The sequence below is a fragment of the Pongo pygmaeus genome, chromosome 23 (genome assembly GCF_028885625.2).
Source record: "Pongo pygmaeus isolate AG05252 chromosome 23, NHGRI_mPonPyg2-v2.0_pri, whole genome shotgun sequence".
NCBI lineage: Eukaryota > Metazoa > Chordata > Mammalia > Primates > Hominidae > Pongo > Pongo pygmaeus.
The window spans coordinates 44,591,444-44,612,265 of NC_085931.1; the positions used below are offsets into that span (position 1 = coordinate 44,591,444).

At 44.9% G+C, this 20,822-nt stretch overlaps 1 protein-coding gene across 3 annotated transcripts in view; it reads right to left on the minus strand.

The window, feature by feature from the left end:
• Window positions 1-20,822, minus strand: part of LARGE1 (LARGE xylosyl- and glucuronyltransferase 1) — a 657,275-nt gene that overhangs the window by 329,016 nt on the left and 307,437 nt on the right. For all 3 annotated transcript variants that reach the window (XM_054469723.2, XM_054469722.2, XM_054469721.2), the window contains exon 5: window positions 9,067-9,190. In XM_054469723.2, the coding sequence (XP_054325698.2) occupies window positions 9,067-9,190 (124 nt within the window). The remainder of the gene's footprint in view (window positions 1-9,066; window positions 9,191-20,822) is intronic.

Sequence of the window (20,822 nt, forward strand, 5' to 3'; positions counted from 1 at the left end):
AGCTCAGACCAACTGTAGCTCAAGGTGGGGCATGTCACATATGCAGATCTAGACCAAGTGCTGTGATTTGCAGAACCACAGAGAATGTCTCTATCTATGGGATGGAGACCCAATGGGGAGCACATTTAAGCAAGTCAGCAACCTGGAAGGCATTTATTCCACAAGCAGATCAGAAGACATGTTTAAGGGTCAACTATCATGTAGGCTCCATGCACTGTCATTTCAGGTACAGTTGAAGAAATGGAGTAGTCATTATTGAGAAGAAGAGAGGACTCAGTAAATGTGTCAGGTCTTCAAACAACTGGTTGATGCACACTGTGTAGCTCAACACATAGAAGCCAGGTATTTGTTGAAGGCCAGGACTGGCCAGATTTTGTCCAAAGGCTGGGCATGAACATAAATGTTATAGACCTTGCCCTCTAGGTTCCCTCCGTCTAGTAGAGAAGGCAGATGAGGGAACAGACAAATGGTACACAGGCTTGCGCTTGATCTTCATTAATGCTCAGGTGGACCAATGAGGAGAATGAAAAAGATGAAGATTTCAGTAAGGCATAAGGCGAATATTTCTAATAGAGTTTCTAAATATGGAACAGGGTCCTTTGGGAGGTAATGATCTCTTATCTCTGTAAGTATTCAAAAGCAGATTAATGACCATTTGTATAGAATATTATAGAAGAAAGTGGAAGGTTATGCTAGATGACTGCCAAGTTCCTTTCTAATTAAGATTCTATGCTTCTCAAAAGGGGACAAGACCCATTCATTAGAAGACTGTTAAATAAAGAAAAATCTGCCTGTGTAAAAAGTGAATTGAACAAATGACATAAAAAGATTATTTTATAATGCAGATTAGAGTTTGCGTTCATTGTCTAAAATTTTCCATGTCCAACATTTCAAACATCAGTCTTATACATACACAAAGGTATGCTTTCAAGTGCTTTATGCTTTTCCATGCCCGTTCTGTGATCCTGCCCTCATTGTGTGAGAGAGAAAAGCCCGTGACAGAGGCCAGAGGTACACTGCTGACCTTGCAGAACCAGCCTTCATATTCAGAAACCACACAGATAATCCAAGAACCAATGAAACAATAAAGAAAACGGGAAAGTGGTAATTTTTCCAGACCTGCGCATAATATTTAACCTCTGTCACCCTGCCAAATAACACAGGACCACAAAGGAAGGAAGGAACAAGAGCATACATCCATCAACTATTCTAAAAAAATAAGCCAAAATGTAGACCCTCTGATGAGAGGTCGGCAGTCATTGTTGGAGGAGAAGAGGAAGGGTTGACATGGTGGGCTTAGAAAAGAAAAGATTTAAGAAGTTAATTACAGTCATCTTTAAATATATGAAAGACAGCCACATTAGGAACAAAAAGAAGAAAGCAAGATTTGTTGAGTGCCTATTATGTGCCAAGCATTGCTTTCTATTACAAGTCCTCATTTAACTGCAATCAACCTTCACCAATAAAGGAGAGCCAGAAATACCCATTTTGATAGGCTATTTATTCACCTCTGTCCATTGCTCTGGGTATTAACACATTATTAGTGAACTGGGGGATTCAGAAGGCCACACACACCTTACTTCATTTCTCATGTTTCTGCAGGGCATCCTAGAGCAGATAATGCCTTTCCATGAGACATATCTATGTCATCTGTCTTTCCTCTGCAGGCCCAGCTTCACTGGAGCTGCTCCAGCCTCATGACAGCATTTCGTCACAGCACCTGAAGTTCAACCATTGTTAAGTGTGGTCCCCACTGAACTATAAACCAGGCCCAGCAGCCAGAAAACCCAGATCCCATTCTGGGAAAAGCTATATGTTAGAAAGAAACGTATGTGATCTCTTGTTGGGCAATTCAGTTGCCCTCCTTGGCCTAATTCATGAAAAAGAAAAAACAAAACAAACAAACAAAAAACTTGTAAGTATTAAGCCTACTTCCCACCCTAGAATCCTATGATTTCATGTTCTCTTCAGTCTCTCCCAGAAGAAAATGTCCAGTATTCAGGAAGCATAGCTTCCCAGGAAACAGATAGGGTAGGCAGCAGTTTACCCACCCCCTACATTACAGGAACAATGAGTCTGCCTCCTAAAGGACAGCAGGGGGCTGGAAGATTACAGTTTTCTAAAGACAACCTCTGCCATCCTCCATAGACACCAGCACAAAGGCAATTAAGGATGAGTAGGAGGCCAATTTTTAGAGTCCACCATCAATATTTTCTGCAGCCACAGTCCTGAATCTCACTTCATCATCTTTCTGATGTTGGTAACAAGCGGGCATTGGGTCTAAGAGAAAAGGAGAAAAATTAGGGCTCCCAGCTAGACAGGTGAATCATGAAACAGCCACTGCCCTGCCGCTTCCCTTCCTGAGCTCGGGATCACGCGCACCCCAGTGATGGCATGGGGGTGACTTTCTGGGCCAGCTGGGGCAAGATCAAAGGCTGGTAGACATGTAGGGCCTTGTCTGAAAACTGGCAAGAAATGTTTCCCTGATTTAAAGGCAACTGTCTAGAGTGATGACTGTTAGTTTAGAACAGGATCCTTGAATGGAAGTGACAGGGCCATCCCCATCCTCAGCAGCATCCTTAGAAGGGCTCCCTTTTATCCCCTACAGGAAGTACCATTCCCAGCAGGCCTTCCATGCAGGGGCCATGCTTAATGTACTGGTTCTTCAGGAACAGCCAGAGAAGGAACCCACCCCGCCAAAAGCTCAGAGAGTCCTTGTCTAGACACAATGACAGTAACTTAGCTGAAATAAGCTACAGAGAGGGAAACAGGACATAGGAGAAAGGGCACAGAGATCCTGGAGTCAGACAGTTCTGGATATTCATCCTGGCTCTGCCATGTACCGGTTACATGATTTGGAGTTAGTTAACTCCCCTATGCCTCAGTTCCTTTGTATGTACAATGGGAATAATAACAGGACCTAGTCCATAGAGGTGTTGTGAGAAACAGACCATGAGAGAACCATGTAAAACATGAGAAATGAAGTAAATGATTATTTTTTTATTATTATACTTTAAGTTATGGGATACATGTGTAGAACATACAGTTTTGTTACATGGGTATACATGTGCTATGGTGGTTTACTGCACCCATCAACCCATCATCTACATTAGGTATTTCTCCTAATGCTATCCCTCCCCCAGGCCCCCACCCCCTTACAGGCCCCAGTGTGTGATGTTCCCCTCCCTGTGTCCACGTGTTCTCATTGTTCAACTCCCACTTATGAGTGAGAACATACAGAGCTTGATTTTCTGTTCTTGTGTTAGTTTGCTGAGAATGATGGTTTTCAGCTTCATCTATGTCCCTACAAAGGACATGAACTCATCCTTTTTAAAGGCCGCATAGTATTCTATGGTGTATATGTGCCACATTTTCTTGATCCAGTCTATCATTGATGGGCATTTGGGTTGGTTCCAAGTCTTTGCTATTGTGAATAGTGCCGCAATAAACATACATGTGCATGTGTCTTTATAGTAGAATGATTTATAATCCTTTGGGTATATACCCAGTAATGGGATTGCTGAGTCAAACGGTAGTTCTGGTTCTAGATTCTTGCGGAATTGCCACACTGTCTTCCACAATGGTTGAGTAAGTGATTCTTAAGCAATAGATGTTAGACCACAGCCTGTGGGATCCAAAGTCATGGAAAAGAGGAATTTTGAATTCAAGTGCAACTCGACAGTGGTAACCAACAGTCATTCCCCAGGGGCTGTGGCCCCTATCTTTCAAATTCCCTTAAGATCTCCAATACATCCATGTCTACTGAATTATACAATCCTCTATCTCATATCATTTCTTTTGGGAAGGGAAAAGTCGAATATCAGCATCAGCACTTGTTAGCAGCCTAATCTTAAGCAAATGCTCTTCAACCCCACACTTTAACTTAAGTGAGGTGGAGGTAATCATACTTATCTTTCCAACCCCCAGGGTCATCATGAGAAATGAGTGACAGCACGCATCATTGACAACGCTCTATGCAAAAATAAGTTCTCCTCCTGTAGACAGGAGCTGCATGTTTTGAGTGGAGTTCAGAGCAGAGGTACCTTCAGTCCTGGTAGCCTGGACTTGGAGGCCGGAAACAAACGGGCCATGTAAACATCGGGAAAACCAATGAGCATTTCACAGGCCACAGAGATAGGCAGGCTGAGCCATCACTATTTGCAAATCCCCACTAATTGGTCATTACAGAGAGAAGTGTACCAGTCCACTGCGAATTTCCCACAGTTCATTTTTAATCATGCACCAATCCCTCACAAATGTCCTGTTCCCTATTACTTCATTCTCCAGCACTAACAGATATCATAAGGGGCCCACAGGAACATTTCTGAGAAATGCCATTTCCAACAGCTGTACAAAGTGATTTCTTGGAGCTATATCAAGGGAGGCCGTCACGTGTGTCTGCTGAGGGTACCATCTGACATGCTTCCTGAATGCAACTGTGGAACACAGCACAAGTCCATTTCTCTCCTGTTCTTCCTCCTTCCCTAAGGTCATCTACTGGATGGTGTTTTAATGTGTTTCCTTCCTAGCATACCTGTCATGGAAAGACACTCACTCACCTGTCCCAGAGCTGCTCTTGGGAGGTGGGCTGGTGCAAATGGAGCTGCCTTATCTATGCGACTTCAGGGTGGCTGGTGGGCAAACTCCTGGCTGCCCACACAAGCCTCTGGGACACAAATAGGCATTAGGAATGTGGTGACCCTGGGCTCTACAGTGATAAAGAAACATGAATTCCTGGGCCTGACAGTGATAAAGAAACTCTTTGCCATTGGTTTTATTATTCTTAGGGACCCAGCTCTAAATTCATTGTGTATCAGTCATTTAGTAAACATCTTTATAAGCCAGTCATTTAGCAAGCATCTTTATAAGTTTTAGCACACATCTATAAAGCTTCTTTTAAAGATGTTTTAGCGAACATCTTTAAAAGCCTCACGCCAGGCATTTGGGATACAAAGGTGGTGAAAAACAGATTTGGGACCTTATAGTATAGGAGACAGACAGACATTTATTAGCTCATCACACAAAAGCATGAAAGAATACCCTCTGTGTTGAGTTTATGGAAGAAATGTATGTGATTCTAGGAGAATATGTAACAAAGCAACTCCTATAAAAAGATAAAGGCAGGGAAAGTTTCCCTGAGGACATGTAACTTTAGCAAAGGAACTTGTTATTCATTAGCAATGGGGGAAAAGAAAGGAGGTTGGGGAACAGTTTACTAAATAGAAGAAATAACCTGTTCAAAGGCGCTCACGCTCTGGTGGGAAAGGAGCAAAGTGAATCTGCAGGACTGGAGGGTGAGGAAGGACGCAAGTGTTGCAAGAACAACTTGGAAGGAGGCAGGAGCCAGCGTCTGCAGAGAGATGCGACTCGGTTAAGAACTGTGGCCTCGGCCGGGGGCAGTGGCTCATGCCTGTAATCCCAGGACTTTGGGAGAATGAAGTAGGCAGATCACTTGAGGTAGACGGATCACTTGAGGTCAGGAGTTCGAGACCAACCTGGCCAACTTGGTGAAACCCCGTCTTTACTAAAAATATAAAAATTAGCTGGGCCTGGTGGTGCACGCCTACGGTCCCAGCTACTCTACTCAGGAGGCCGAGGCAGGAGAATCGCTTGAACCCAGGAGGTGGAGGTTGCAATGAGCCGAGATCACGCCACTGCACTCCAGCCTGGGTGACAGAGCAAGACTCTGTCTGCAAAACAAACAAACAAACAAAAACTGTGGCCTTTATCTCAGAGCAGTAGGAAACCAGGGAAGGTTTTACCCAGAGGAAAAGAGTGGCATGACTGCGCTTGTTTTTGGAAAGCTGACTTTTGCTACTGAGAGAAAAGATACGGGGGAGGAGAGGTGAGCAGTGGAGAGAAGAGACTAGTGTGAACAACACTTGCCATCGTGCTGGGGAAAGATCACAGAGCATGGACTAGGCTGGTGCAGGGGAGGTGGAGCCACGCTAGGGTGTGATGTGGTTAGACCCAGGGCAAGAGAAAGGGACAAAGATGAGCTCTCAGTTCCAGATCAGCAACTAAGCAGATGCTGATACCACTGCAGAGGGGGCTGTCAGGCTGTTGGAGTAGGCAGATCATGGCTTTGGGGTTGTTGATCTGGGTTACGTATAAACTAAAACACAGACAGACTAATAGATCATGGAGTCAGACACGTCTGGGTTTTCATCCTGGCTTTGTCATGAACCATAGTTACTATTATTATGAAAAAATTACGTTTTATAAATACTTTCATACTCACTGTTGTACTGGATTCTGACAACACTCTCATGGGATTCAGGAATGTGAGAGAGACAGGTGGTTAATTGGTAGGGGAATAAAAAGCAGGTGTCAGGAAACTTTGATGAAGTCTTCGATAGTAGAGATCCGGTTAGAGGACAGGACTCTAGAGACAATATTCTTTTGAACGTATCAGATTGTATTTTCTAATTATTATTTTTTAAGCCATGAAGGATTTATTTTGGATGTATATACATATAAAAAACAAAGCCAGCACGTAAAGTAATAGACAGTTGGTCTCCCTGGATTAAAGTAGGCATGACAGAGTCAGAGCATCAATGTTTCCTCCCCGTCTCCCCTCTCATCCGAGACCTCATGGAAGGGGCTTCCAGGAGTGAATTCCAGTCCATGGTACCTTACTCCTTCAACTTCTTAGCTGTTGATGGATTTCACAACCGGCCACACCACCCAAGTGCATTTTAAGTCATTCTGGCCTTGGCTGCAAGTGGAATGAAGCATTTTTAAGAAGCTGTCATGTTGTGTACACTGAGCCATCTTATTTCATCCCTTCCTTTGTGGCTGACTCAGTCCCAAGCCATCTGAGAGCTGAGAGAACCAAGGTTCAAAACCAGTTAGAGAATTCTTCAGCGGTAAACCAGGATTTGAAATTAGTTTTTTCCTCAATCACTTTGTATTTTCTTTTTCTTTTTTCCTTTTTTTTTTTTTTTGAGGAAAAAAAATGATACAGTCATGTAGCCATGATCTTACCACTATGATTGTACCACATCATACTGCAAACCACTACAATTGTACCACATGCCAACTCTATCACCCAGGCTGGCATACAGTGGTACGATCATAGCTCACTGCAGTCTTGAACTCCTGGGCTCAAGTGATCTTCCTTTTTCAGCCTCCAGAGTAGCTGGGACTACAGGTGCAGTCACCACATCCAGCTAGTTTTTTGTAGAGACAGGCATCTCACTGTGTTTCCCAGGCTGGTCTCGAACTCCTGGGCTCAAGTGATCCCCCTGCCTCAGCCTCCAGAGCAGCTTAGACTGACTACAGGTGTGTGCCATCACACTTGGCTAATTTTAAAAATTTTTTTGTAGAGGTGGGGGTCTCACTATGTTTCCCAGGCTGGTCTCAAACTCCTGGGCTCAAGCGATCCTCCCCACCTCAGCCTCCTAAAGTGCTGGGATTACAGGCATGAGCCACTACGCCCAGCACACTTCGGTGTCTTCTTACAAAGTAAAGGGTGCAGGCTCACAGGGAACATGGCACTGGACTCCTACCCAAAGAAAGGCAAATGGTGAACACAGCGGCAGAGGCATCCTTCGGAACCAGCTGCTGCTCCTCCTCCCGTGTTGCTTTTCCCCCATGGTGTTGGCGCTAAGACCCTGGGAGACAGAGTGGCTTGCTTTCACCTTAATTAGCGCAGCAATTTGCTAAATTTTGTTTTTCCCTTTTTAAGAGTGTTAATCAATTTTAGCTCAGAATAGATTGGAATGGCACGCAAATTACCACGACAATCCCCAAATGCTAAATTCTGAACATCTCCATCAACCTCAGAGCCTGAAATATGTGAAAATCAGAAACTCTGGCCAGCACGTCAGTGATCTATTAAAAATGCTATGGCTCTAAAATGAAAAGATAATGGCTTTATGAGGTTTGGAACAAGCAATTTGCCAGAGTCAGCCTCATGCTTAGGTGTTGAGTCCTTCCCAAGGTGATCGGAGACAGAGCATCAGTGTATTTCTGCAAAGTTACATGTTCCTCTAATCACAGCAATTTGTTAAATCCACAAGCATTAGCGGGTACCTACTACGCACCAGAAATACAGAAAAGAATAAGATGCGACTCCTCTCCTCCTACCCCATTAAGAAGGGTCCAGTAGATAGACAAGTGAACAAAATATGTCTTCCTCTTTCCTGTGGAAGTCAGGCTGTTTCTTAAGAGGAGTTGGCACTGCAGCTGAGTCCTGAAGGATGAACAGGAGTTGTGGCAAGATAGGTGGGAAGGAAATATCAGATGGAAGGAACAGAATAAGCAAAGACTCAAACACAGAAGAGGGGGCAAAGGGAACCAGAGGTGTGCTCTGCTACTTAGAGTTAAAGGAATAGCGAAGGTTTACAGGAATGCCAGTGACAAGACCAGAAGTAGAATCAAGAGCCAGAATATACAGGACTTCTTAACCGGGCTGTGGGTCTCAACATGATGCAAGCAAAATGGCACTACAAAAAAAACTGCAAGGGGATGAGATGACCAAAAAGGTTTCATTTGGTTGAAACCCCTCCAGCCTGACATAACCTTTAATATTTATTCAGCAGTGTCTTTTGAAAGCACATTCAAATATATTCTCTCATTTGAACCTCTTAATTATCCCCATGAGTTTGGTATTTCATCCACCTTTTCTACTGATGAGAAAACAGGTCCAGCAGAGATGCGTGGTTTACTTTGTGTCTTTTGATCAGTAAGTGACAATACGCAAATTTAAACCCCAGCCCATGGGGGTCTGAGTTCAGCCGTTACTTCATTGGGTAATGGAACTCTCTAGATGACAGCTACCACAGACCACTTTCAGATTATACACCAGGCCAATGGCCTCCAGCATCTCCAGAAAGCTTTGGTGGTCAAAACTCAGAGACCAAAGTGGATTCTGTGCACACAAAGGGGTTACTTTAATACTTCGATAATAAAATCAGATTCTGGTGGCAAACAACCTCCTTACACCCTACACATTTTCAGTGAGGAGCTGAGATTTCTGGCATTGCTACAGTCTACTCAACCCCAAGCAATAACGCTTCCAGCTAGAGGAGATCACGGAGGTGCCTCCCCTCCTGCCCATACCTTGAGCTCGTCTGCATTGTAGAAGTCCACACGCACGGCGGGCACCATCCAGGTCTGGAAGAGCGTGGCCAGGATCTGCTCCGCAATGGAGTCAGCAATAAGGTGGAAGTGCAGAGGGTTCCGTCTGTGGGGAGTGTGAGAAGGAAGGGTCAGGCGGAGAGGTACGGCTCTTTGAATTACGGCTGCAAAAACACACTCTTCACAGTTCCTATGGCGGGGCACGTTTCTAACGGCAATTGTGAAAGTAGATCTGGAATGTTACGAAACCAGTGCTCACTGGTGAGGCTGCAGGAGCTGAAAAGGAGAGAAGGCATCTCACCCAACCTCCGTGATTCAGAGAAGTGACAACCAACCACCAATCACTACTGACACCCAATTCAGGCCAAACGCCATACCTGTTATTAGGATTCATTTTTTTCTGAAAGCCCTAAGTAGAGCATGTGTTAACAATGTGGTCAACCTTTATATCTGACTTATCAGCCTTAACACAGAAACACAACAACATAGGGTAAGTTTTTTAGACTGGCTGCAGGCGGCTGGCAAGAGACTTCTCCCATAGCACAGTGTAAGTTCTGTCTTCTGCTTGTTCCTCTCCAAAAGAAAACCAGGCTTTAAGATGGAGTCATCGGGAGCTCCCATCACCCATAACAGCCTGTCCTCACTTTTAATATTTCTATAGCTTTTATTCATCCGAAATAGACCACTTTCAGGTTTGTACACTAAGCCAATGGCCTCTAGCCTCTACTGAAAGCTTTGATGGCCAGAACTCAGACCAAAGTGGATTCTGTGCTAACAAAGTGGTTACTTTAATACTTTTGATAATAAAATCAGATTCTGGTGGCAAACAACTTCATTATGCCTTGAACACTTTCAATTAGGAGCTGAGATGTCTGATGTTGCTTTTACTGAGGCAGCACCCAAAATACCAAGGAGCATTACGCAAGGGCAAAACTTCCGGAGTTAAATGAAAACGGGTTCCAAACCCAGGTCTGAAATGTATGAGTGGGAATCTTGAGCATGTCACTTACCCCTCTGCACTATTTCTACATTCTGGAAAATGTGGAGAAAGACCTTCTCATCAGGCTGCTGTGTTGATTAAACAAAATAAGAAGTGCAAAATACGGCACATCAAAAATAAACATGGGATAATAATCAATAGCAGATGCGCCCTACCGGCTAGATACAAAGCAATACGTCAGTCAAGAACTACTAGCATAAATACTATTGTGCTACTACAAATAATGACATAAAGTGTTATGCCATGAATGAGTACCTACTAGAAATAAAGCACTGTGGGAAATACAAAGATGAGAATGACCTGGCCCGCTGACCTCAAAGAGCTCATACTGCTCAGAGACAGACAAGCGCAGTTAAATACAAGCACAGGGCAGAATGTGATAAGGACTACAAAAGAACACAAAGTTCCATGGGAGTAAGAGCAGCAGCCAATTCTGACGGGGTCAGAAGGATGTGTAAGAGGAGAGGGAAGCTGTGCCCTAAAGGGAAATGCAGGACTTTGACAAGAGAAGAAGGCAGAGGGGATGCAATCTGAGGAGAGCAACAGGAGACAAAGGCTGGGCCCAGGGTGTATTAGGAGTGGGGGTCGGGGGCGGAGGGGCTTAGTAGGGCTCCAGGGTTGGAGCGGAGAAGGACGGACACGAGAATGCAATGAAAGTTTACTTAAAACAGTTCGGGCCGGACACCGCAGCTCACGCCTGTAATCCCAGCACTTTGGGAGGCTGAGGCAGGCGGATAATGAGATCAGGAGATTGAGACCATCCTGGCTAACACAGTGAAACCCCATCTCTACTAAAAATACAAAAAATTAGCTGGGTGTGGTGGCACATGCCTTTAGTCCCAGCTACTTGGGAGGCTGAGGCAGGAAAATTGTTGAACCTGAGTGGTGGAGGTTGCAGTGAGCCAAGATTGCGCGACTGCATTCCAGCCTGGGCGACGGAGCAAGACCCTGTCTCAAAATAAATAAATAAATAAATAAATAAATAAATACATAAATAAATAAAATAATAAAATAAATAAATAAATTATAAATAAATAAAATAAAATAAAATAAAAATAGACTGGTCTTCAGGGAGGTGTCGGGGGCAGGACTTCAGGGAGGTGTTGGCCTTTTAGCTCTCAGCCGTCGGCATGGTCACTCCTCACACCTGTCCTATGTTCCAGACATACAGACCATCTCTCAGTTTCCCACCCCCTACCCTGTGCTCTCTCTCCACCGTGGGCCTTATCATATTTAGCTTGCTCTGCAGGGAACTGTCCTGCAGTTGCTCATTCAATAAATCCTCACTGAGTACACCCTATTTGTCAGGGGAGAGCTGGATGCTGGGGACACAGTGATGAGTCAGACACACCCGCACCGTTCCTGCCGTCATGGAGCTCACAGTCTTGCCCACCCTGCACCTCCACATTTAGCACTTGGTTATATCTTAGTCTGCCTTAGGACCGCCATCATTTGCTCCTAGGATCCTTTCCTGACTACCCACGTCTAGGTCAGGGGTCCTTCCTAACTGTTATCCCAGCCATACGTACCAGCCTACTCATCCTTATGTAGTGGTTGCCTGTCTACTTGTCTACATCCCTCCTGTGAGTCTCAGTAAGCTCAAAGGTCACATCAGACACGTTCAAATGAACAGACCCATGATCTACAGCTCAGTGCCTAGAAAAGAGTAGGAGCTGAATAAATGAACTGCATGGATAGATGGGTGGTGAGTTGTGGACAGATGAGGGGAACAGATGTAGACATGTCATTTAGGAGAATATTAGACTTGGTGGATGTGAAATGAGAATCTGATTAAGACACTGTTGGCCAGGTGCCGTGGCTCATACCTGTAATCCCAGCACTTTGGGAGGCCAGCGTGGGCGGATCACCTGAGGTCAGGAGTTCGAGTCCAGCCTGACCAACACGGCAAAACCCCGTCTCTACTAAAAATACAAAATTAGCCGGGCGTGGTGGTGGATGCCTGTAATCCCAGCTACTTGGGAGGCTGAGGCAGGAGCATCACTTGAACCTGGGAGGCAGAGGTTGCCGTGAGCCAAGATCGCACCATTGCACTCCAGCCTGGGCAACAACAGCAAACCTGCATCTCAAAAAAAAAAAAAAAAAAAAAAAAAAAAGCGTCTATCCCAGGAAGAGCAACAAGGAAGCTGGATCTAGAGGATTTCAGGAGAACAGAACTTAGATATGAGAAAAAAAAGAGAGAGGGAGGAGCAGAAGGCCACACTGGGGTTCCTGGGTGGGTGGCAATGGCTCCAGGACAGGGGATACAATGAGAAAGGCACCTTGGAGGAGGACAGTGAGTCTGGGATTGGGCACACCAAGCTGAAGGCGGGGATGGCAAAGCCAGTGCTGCTGCTGAATGGGTGGGTCTAGACATGAAGAAAGTTATTACTCAAGGCCAACCCGCCATACACATAACAGGTGCCTAAGGGTAATAAACTGAATAAATGAATCAAAAAGCAGTCAGCACTACAGAATTTCCCCATGGGACCCACTGCCTGAAGACTGCAACTTTCCTATAAAGTTATCTATGCTCACCATGCTCAGGGGAAAGGGGCATACCTTCCCTACAGCTTCCCTAAATGCCCTATAAGCTGCCACTGGGCCTTGGTGATACTTGGTGGCATGAAGGGACAATGCTGTGTTAGCCCATTGGCCAGTGGCTTAGCTGAGGGCCAAGTCAGAGGCAGCAGGACAAAGTCACCGGGGAGACAGATGGTCCATTTGGCCCTCAGTGTTTCCATGACTGTCTCCCAAGGCCATAGTTGCCATAATGGATTCTTATTAACGGAGAATGGATAAAGGTAAGCCTATATCATGGTCAAGTTGCATGTTCATCTACAGTAGATGGGCAGCTTAATTTTAGCCATGGGGTGACAATAATAAATGGACCAAGCTTCTTATATTTGCTCTAACGCATCATACTTTCCACATTTCTGTATCTTTGCTTGTGCTGTTCCCTCTCCATGGAATGCCCTTCCCTGCTTGGAAGCCCCATGAATTCCTGTTCATTCTTCAAAATTCCCTTTGTAAGTATCTCCTCCTGGACACCTTCTTTGAGCACTTCCTTGTGTCTTTCTCCTGCTAACTCTGCACCTTGTGTGAAAAGCTCATCTGCCATCTGTAGCAAGGCATTGTGATACGTATTCAAACTGCTGGCTCCTTGTCCCTACTGTGAGACCACGGAGGACAGAAACCATCTTTTCATCCCCATCCACAGTATCCAGCAAAGAACCTGGAGAATCATGGGTCCTCAATAGATATTCCTGTAACAACAACAAAAAGCCAATGCCCCTCCTTGTATTATCACTGTAACCACCATCATAAGAGGGCAGAAACAGTTGATGGCACAATCTGTATCAACAGTTCGGAGTTTGGGCTGTGTTCTAGAATGCCTGGCTTGGCATCCTGGCTGCAGTACCTACTGAGTGACTGTAAGCAAGTCACTTCATCTCTCAAGGCCTCAATTTCCTCATTTTCAAAGCAGGAATGAGATAACGGGAAGCAAGGAATATTATATTGGATAACAGTGAGGATAAAATGACATAATAATCATAAAGTGCTTAGTAAAGTACTACCTGATATATGGTAAGATTTCAATACAGGTTATCTATTACCAACATTAACTTATGATACTGCTTTTTTTCTCTACTACTTCTGCATCGCGTTTTCGATGAAGTATTTTCAATTAGTTCTTCCAAGCACAGACAAAAAACGGGCTGAATGAATATCCAACAAAGAGCTATTAAGCAATAACTACATATAAGTTACAACAGGGATACAGGTGATGAATGAGCTACGAGTGTTCTCTTCAGGCAGCTTATGATCTTGGAGAGTCAGAGGAAGACAGAATACAAAACACTCCACAAACGTCAGAACATGGATGCGCCGCTGTGCTGGGCTGCCACACACAACCACAGAGCTTGAGAATGGCCCACTTCCCAGGGAGCCTTCCACATAGACCAACAAGTAATATTATGCAGGACACTCTTAGAGTTAGATGGAGAACAACCTGCACAACCACATATGACAACTCTACAAGGAGGAACACAAAAGCTACATGATGGTGAGGGTGAAAGAGATGACTTTTTGGTAGTGAAGACTCTGGGAGGTTTCCATGAACTATGTGGCAATTAAATCGGAGCTCTAAATGGGTAGAGGAGGAGAAAGGGAGGCATTCAGCAGGGAAGTGCAGTTGACCGTTGAGTAACATGGGGTTGAACTGTATGGGTCCACTGACATATGGATTTTTTTCAACAAAACCTGGAATGGGAAACCCAGCTATACTGAGGGCTGATTTTTCCCACAGGCTGTGATATAGTTTGGATATTTTTCCCCATCCAAATCTTATGTTGAAACGTAATCCCCAGTTTTGGAGGTGGGGCCTGATGGTTAGTGTTTGGGTCATGGGGGCGGATCCCTCATGGCTTGGTGCTGTCTTCATGATGTGAATTTTCTCAAGATCTGGTTGTTTAAAAAAAGAGTTTCTCTTTTTTTAAACACTTTCTCTGGCTCCCACTCTCCTCTTGCATGTGATGTACCTGTTCCTGCTTCACCTTCTGCCATAAGTAAACACTCCTTGAGGTGTCCCTAGAAGCCAAGCAGATGCTGGTGCCATGCTTGTACAGCCTGCAGAATCATAAGCCAATTAAACCATTTTTCTTTATAAATTATCCAGTCATAGGTGTTTATAGCAACGCAAGAACAGCCTAACACAGAAAAATTGGTACCAGGAGTGAGATACTACTATAAAATATATGAAAATATGGAAGCAACTTTGGAGCTGGGTAACGTACAGGGGCTAAAAGAGTTTGGAGGGCTCAGAAGAAGATGGGAAGATGAGGGAAAGTCTGGAACTTCTTATAGACTGGTTTAATGGTTGTGACCAAAATGCAGATAGTGATAAGGACATTGAAGTCCAGTCTGACAAGTTCTCAGATGGGAATGAGGAACTTATTGGGAACTTGATTAAAGGTCGCCCTTGATGTGCCTTAGCAAAGAACGTGACTGTATTGTGTCCATGCCCTAGAGATCTGTGGAAGTTTTAACTTAAGAGTGACAACCTAGGGTATCTGGCAGAGGACATTTCTAAGCAGCAAAGTGTCCAGATGGAGGAGCAAAGAAATGATCTAAAAGTTGGAACTTAAAGAGGGAAGCAGGGTGTAAAAATTTGGAAATTTTGTAGTCTAACCATGTGGAAAAGAAAGAAAAAGCTTTTTAGGGTGGTGGTGGGTGGTGGGGGAGAAGAACCCACAACTTGCTAGAGATATTAGCATAACTAAAAAGGGGCCAGGTACTGACAGCCAAGACAATGGGAAAAAGGCCCTGAAGGCATTTCAGAAGTCTTTCAGGCTGCCCCTCCCATTACACGCCCAGAGGCCTAGGAAGAAAGAATGGTTTCCTGGGCCAGGGCCAGGACACCATTGCCCTGCACCACCCCAAAAGGCTGCTCTTTGCATAGTGGCCTCTCCAGTTCCAGCCTCAGCCCAAAGGGCCCAAGATACATCTCAGGCTGCAGCTTCAGAGAGTGCAAGCTATAAACCTTGGCAACTTCCATGGGGTGTTAAGCCTGTCAGGACGCAGAGTGCAAGAGTGAAGGAGGCTTGGCAGCCTCTACCAGATTTCAGAGAATGTATAAGAAAGCCTGGGTGCCCATGCAGAAGCCTGCTACAGGGGCAGAGCCAACCAGAGATGTTCTATTAGGGCAGTGCTTAGGGTATATGTGGGGTTGGAGACCCCACACAAAGTCCCCTCTGGGACACTGCCTAGCGGAGCTGTGGGAAGGGGGCCACTATCGTCCCCATTCTAGAATGGTAGATCCACTGGCGACATGCACCTTGTGCTTGGAAAAGCAACAGACACTCAACTCCAACCCATGAGAGCAGCTGCAGGGGCTGTACACTGCAAAGCCACAGGAGTGTCCCTGCCCAAGGCTTTGGGAGCCTGCCCATTGCACCAGTGTGCCCTAGGTATGGGACATGGAGTCAAGAATTATTTTAGAGCTTCAAGATTTAATGACTGCCCTGCTGGGTTGCAGACTTGTGTGGGGGCCTGTAGCACCTTTCTTTTGGCCAGTTTCTCCTTTTTGGAATAAGAGTGTTGACCTCATGCCTGTACCACCATTGTATCTTGGAAGTAAATACTGCGTTTTGATTTTACAGGCTCATAGGCAGAAGGAACTCATCTCCAGATGGGACTTTGAACTTGGGACTTTTGAGTTAAGAATGGAATGAGTTAAGACTTTGGGAGGCTGTTGAGAAACAATGATTGTAGTTTGAAATGTGAGAAGGACATGACATTTGGGGGGCCAGGAACTGAATGATATAGTTTGGATATTTTTCCCCCACTCAAATCTCATGTTGAAATGTAATCCCCAGCGTTGAAGGTGGAGCCTGGTGGAAGATGTCTGGGTTATGGGGGTGGATCCCTAATGGCTTGGTGCTGTCCTCACAATACTGAGTGAGTTCTCATGTGAGCTGGCTGTTTAAAGATTGTGGCACCTCCCACCCTCTCTCTTGCTCCTACTTTCACCATGTGATGTGCCTGCTCCTTTTTCGCCCTTCTGACATAAGTGAATGCTCCCTGAGGCCTCCCCAGAGGCCAAGCAGATGCTGGTACCATGCTTGTGCAGCCTGCAGAACTGTGAGCCAATTAAATCTCTTTTCTTTCTAAATTGCCCAGTCTCAAGTTTCCCGCCACCCACCCCCAGTGAAAGAGTTTCGCTCTTATTGCCCAGGCTAGAGTGCAGTGGCATGGTCTCGGCTCACTGCAACCTCCACCTCCCGGGTTCCAGCTATTCTCCTGCCTCAGCCTCCCATGTAGCTGGGAATACAGACGCCCGCCACCACGCCAAGCTAATTTTTGTATTTTTAGTAGAGATGGGGTTTCACCACATTGGCCAGGCTGGTCTTGGACTCTTGACCTCAAGATCTGCCTGCCTCGGCCTCCCAAAGTGCTGGGATTACAGGCATGAGCCACAGCACCCAGCCTCAGGTGTTTCTTTATAGCAACACAAGAACGATTTAACAGGGGTAGGTGACATAGGGCTAACTACAGGACTTAAATATATGCAGATTCTGGCTACGTGGGTTTCCTGGAACCAATCCCCTCTGTATACCAAGGGACGACTCTGATAGAGTAAGAAAGGAACAAAAGTGGTAAAGTACAGAGCAGGTCTGTGAAAGAACAATAGTCATATTTGGGTGGATCATAAAACAACATTTACTGGACACCTACTTCATGCCAGAAATAGGGAGGATAAAAAGAAAAAAAGAGAGACCATGTCTTCAGGACAGACTGGGCTAGAATGTGTGAGTTCCTAGGAACTGCAAATTTCATTCTCTAAGAGAAACAGCCAGACAAGGTTTGGAGGCTCGGCAGGCAGCAAATAGAAGTTATAATTCTGGGAAGTTTTAACCTGGTTGCAGAGCAGAAGGTGGACCAGTGTGGGGTAAGAGGAGCAAGCCCTTAAAGAAAGATGCTAGGATGGGGCTTCCTCCTTCAATCTTCTTCTGCCTCTGGTCTATTTAAAGCATCTGTCCAGAAGGCAGAGTAAATCCAGAAAGAAACTCACCCTCACCTTTATGGCAATACTAGGTGTCTGCATTGTCAAAGGGAATAGTGGGTTTCATTAGCTTCCCTGAGAATATACAAATGCTTAATCAGAAAACACATGAGCCCCTCAGCCCAGGTGACAACCAAGACCTTGGCAGTTTGCTGATATTGTCTCAGCAATCAAAGGCGGGCTAACTATCAGCAGCTTGTGTCTGACTCCTATCAGACAGCATGCTTGAGGGGTTCCATTAATGTTCCACTTTGGGTGCCATCGTAAGAATTTGGGCCCAGACTGCAGTTCCTGACAGTCGCCTTTTCCTTTTAGGCTCACCAAGCCATGGCACAAGCACCTGAAAATACCGCCCAGACCACCTTTCTTGGAACTTCTGTGTAAGCCGAAATAGTTCCCCTGAGCTTTAACCTGTAAATCTGACTGTCAACCAGATGGCCCCACTTTCACATCCCACAGGTCCCTGGGAATCAAGAAGCACCCAATTACAATGCTACTACACACAAGTTTCTTTTATTTTTGGAAACAGAGTTTTCACTCTTTTTGCCCAGGCTGAAGTGCAATGGCGCGATCTTGGCTCACCGCAACCTCTGCCTCCTGGGTTCAAGAGATTCTCCTGCCTCAGCCTCCCGAGTAGCTGGGATTACAGACATGTGCCACCACGCCCGGCTACTACACACCAAGTTTCTAATGATTTGTGGAGTGTTTGTCTGGAACCTGTCTCTTCTTTAGAATGTAAGCTCCTTGGGGACAGACTGGGTCTTGCATTCATTGCTGCATCCTAGCTCCCAGAGCACCGCCTGACACGGTAAACAGGGGCTTGGGTTTATTCTGGAGGACTGCATGGATGAGTGGCTTCCTCAATTTCCAAAACAGAAATCAGTTTTCCCTCTCCTGGCCCCTTACACAGGTTTCCCCTTGAATTTCCTGCCCGGGTTAAAGGTGCCTCATTCACCCAGCCTCATAAGCTAGAAATGGGGGCATGCCCTGGGCCCCCTCCCCAGCTATATGCCACACACACAATCAACCTCAAGTCCTGAAAGGCAGCTTAGCTTAATGGTTAGGAGCTGGGTCTTGAAAGCAAAACTGCCTGTTTCTTTTCTTAACGTGGTTCTGTCAGGAACAAATGTTGAACCTTGGGAAAGCTTCTTCACCTCTGAGTCTCAGTTTCCAAATCTTCAAAACGGGCTTGATCATAATAGCTCCTGCCTTATAGTTATTGTCAGATCGACTGAGCTAAAACATATGCAGCACTTACAACAAGGACTGGCAGGAAGTGAGGACTTAGTGAATGTTAGCTTCATTATCCTATCCAACCTTGGGGATATCTCATGAATATATTCACTCTTTTTTCTCATGAATATATTCACTGTTTTTCTGACTCTCTTACTCACTCTGATATATCCTCTAGCCCCTAAGCCATATGCTTGCTCTAATGTAATCACACAACCCCTTGCTCACTGTACAATATATAAGCCCCAGCCTCTCGCATGGAGCAAAAGAGACCTTCAACGATCTTACCCTGTCTGTCCCTCAAAGCTCATGTCTTCACACCCCTTCCTTAAACCCTGCACTCCAGCCATTTCTCCCTCAGTTCTGCCTGTGACCAGCTCCTGCTCCTCCTTCAGGAATAAAGTCAAGAGCCACATTCCCAGGGAAACCTTCCACAGTCACCCCATCCAACGCAGCCCCATCTCCCCCATCACTCTCCATCCCACTGTCCTGTCAGATTTCTTCCTAGCATTTATTATCACTGGAAATCTCCATGTTAACCTCCAAGACTACCTCCCACCCTCCATGAGACTGTCAGCTGTGGAGGATAGAGCTTCTCCAGCTTCACAAAGTACCTCCTCTCTTGTTTACTCTCTCTACAACCCCAGTGCTTAGAGAGCATCTAGCTGGTCTCGGGTGCAGTTCCAGGGTTGAGCATGCCCTCCTGGCAGGCTTGTGCCCATGCTGTTGCCTTTTCCCGGACCATCTACACTTCACCCCGCTAATTGCGTCTGGCCTTCTGTTCTCAAGTTAGACACCACGGCTCTGAGGAGGCCATTCCACGGTGTCGGATGCCCTTCTTAGTGGCTCCAGCTGAGTCTGTGCTCAAACCTTAGTTCAGATCTTTGAAATAATCGACTATTTACTTCTTTGTTCCCTGCTAGATAGAATCTTAGCATGGGTGCTTTATTTTGTTAAGAATCTTATCCCTAGTTTTTTTTTTTTTTACAGCCCCTTACAGGTAGAAACACTCAGTGATTGTTTAAGGAAAGAATGAATAAATGAACACATGAATAATTACCAAAAAGATCCAAATGCCCTCAGTTTGACACAATTACCAAAGAGATTCAAATGCCCACAGCTTGACACAATTACCTGGAAGTTAGGTACAGAGGCACTTAGAAAAAAATGTAGGAGCAAATCTTTTAACATTGGGTTAGGTAATTGTTTCTTAGATATGATCCCTGAAGCACAAACAATGAAAGAAAAAAATAGATTTCACTGAAATAATTTTTAAAAAACCCTTTCTCTTTTTCTGCTGTCTGCCATGTGAAGATACAGAAAGAAGGTGGCCATCTGCAAACCAGGAAGAGGGTCCATTCCTACCAGATCCTGATCTCAGACCAGCACCCTGATCTCAGACTGCCCCAACTTCAGAACCATATGAAATAAATTCGTGTTAAGGAAAAAAAAAAAAAAAAAGAAAGAAATTTTGTGCTTCACAGGACATGATCAAGAAAGTGAAAAACTACCAGAGTGGGAGATAATATTTTCAAGCATATATTTGATAAGCAACCTGTATCGGCAATATATAAAGATACTTTACAGCTCAAACAATAAAAGGACAAGTAAGCCAATAAAAACTGAGCAAAGGATTTAAATAACCATTTCTCAAAGAAGATATACAAATGGCCAACAAGCACACGAAAAGACATTCAACATCATTAATCATTAGGGAAATGCAAATCAAAACCACAATAAGCCACTTACCCACTAGAATGGCAAAAATAAAAAAGATATATAACAAACAGTGATTAAGAATTTGCAGATATTGGAACCCTCAATGGTTACCGGTGGAACTGTAAAATGAAGCAGCTGGTAGGAGAAACAGTTTGGCAATTTCTCAAAAAATTAAGCATAAAAATAAAAATATCTATAAAAATATGAAAACAGATGTCAACACAA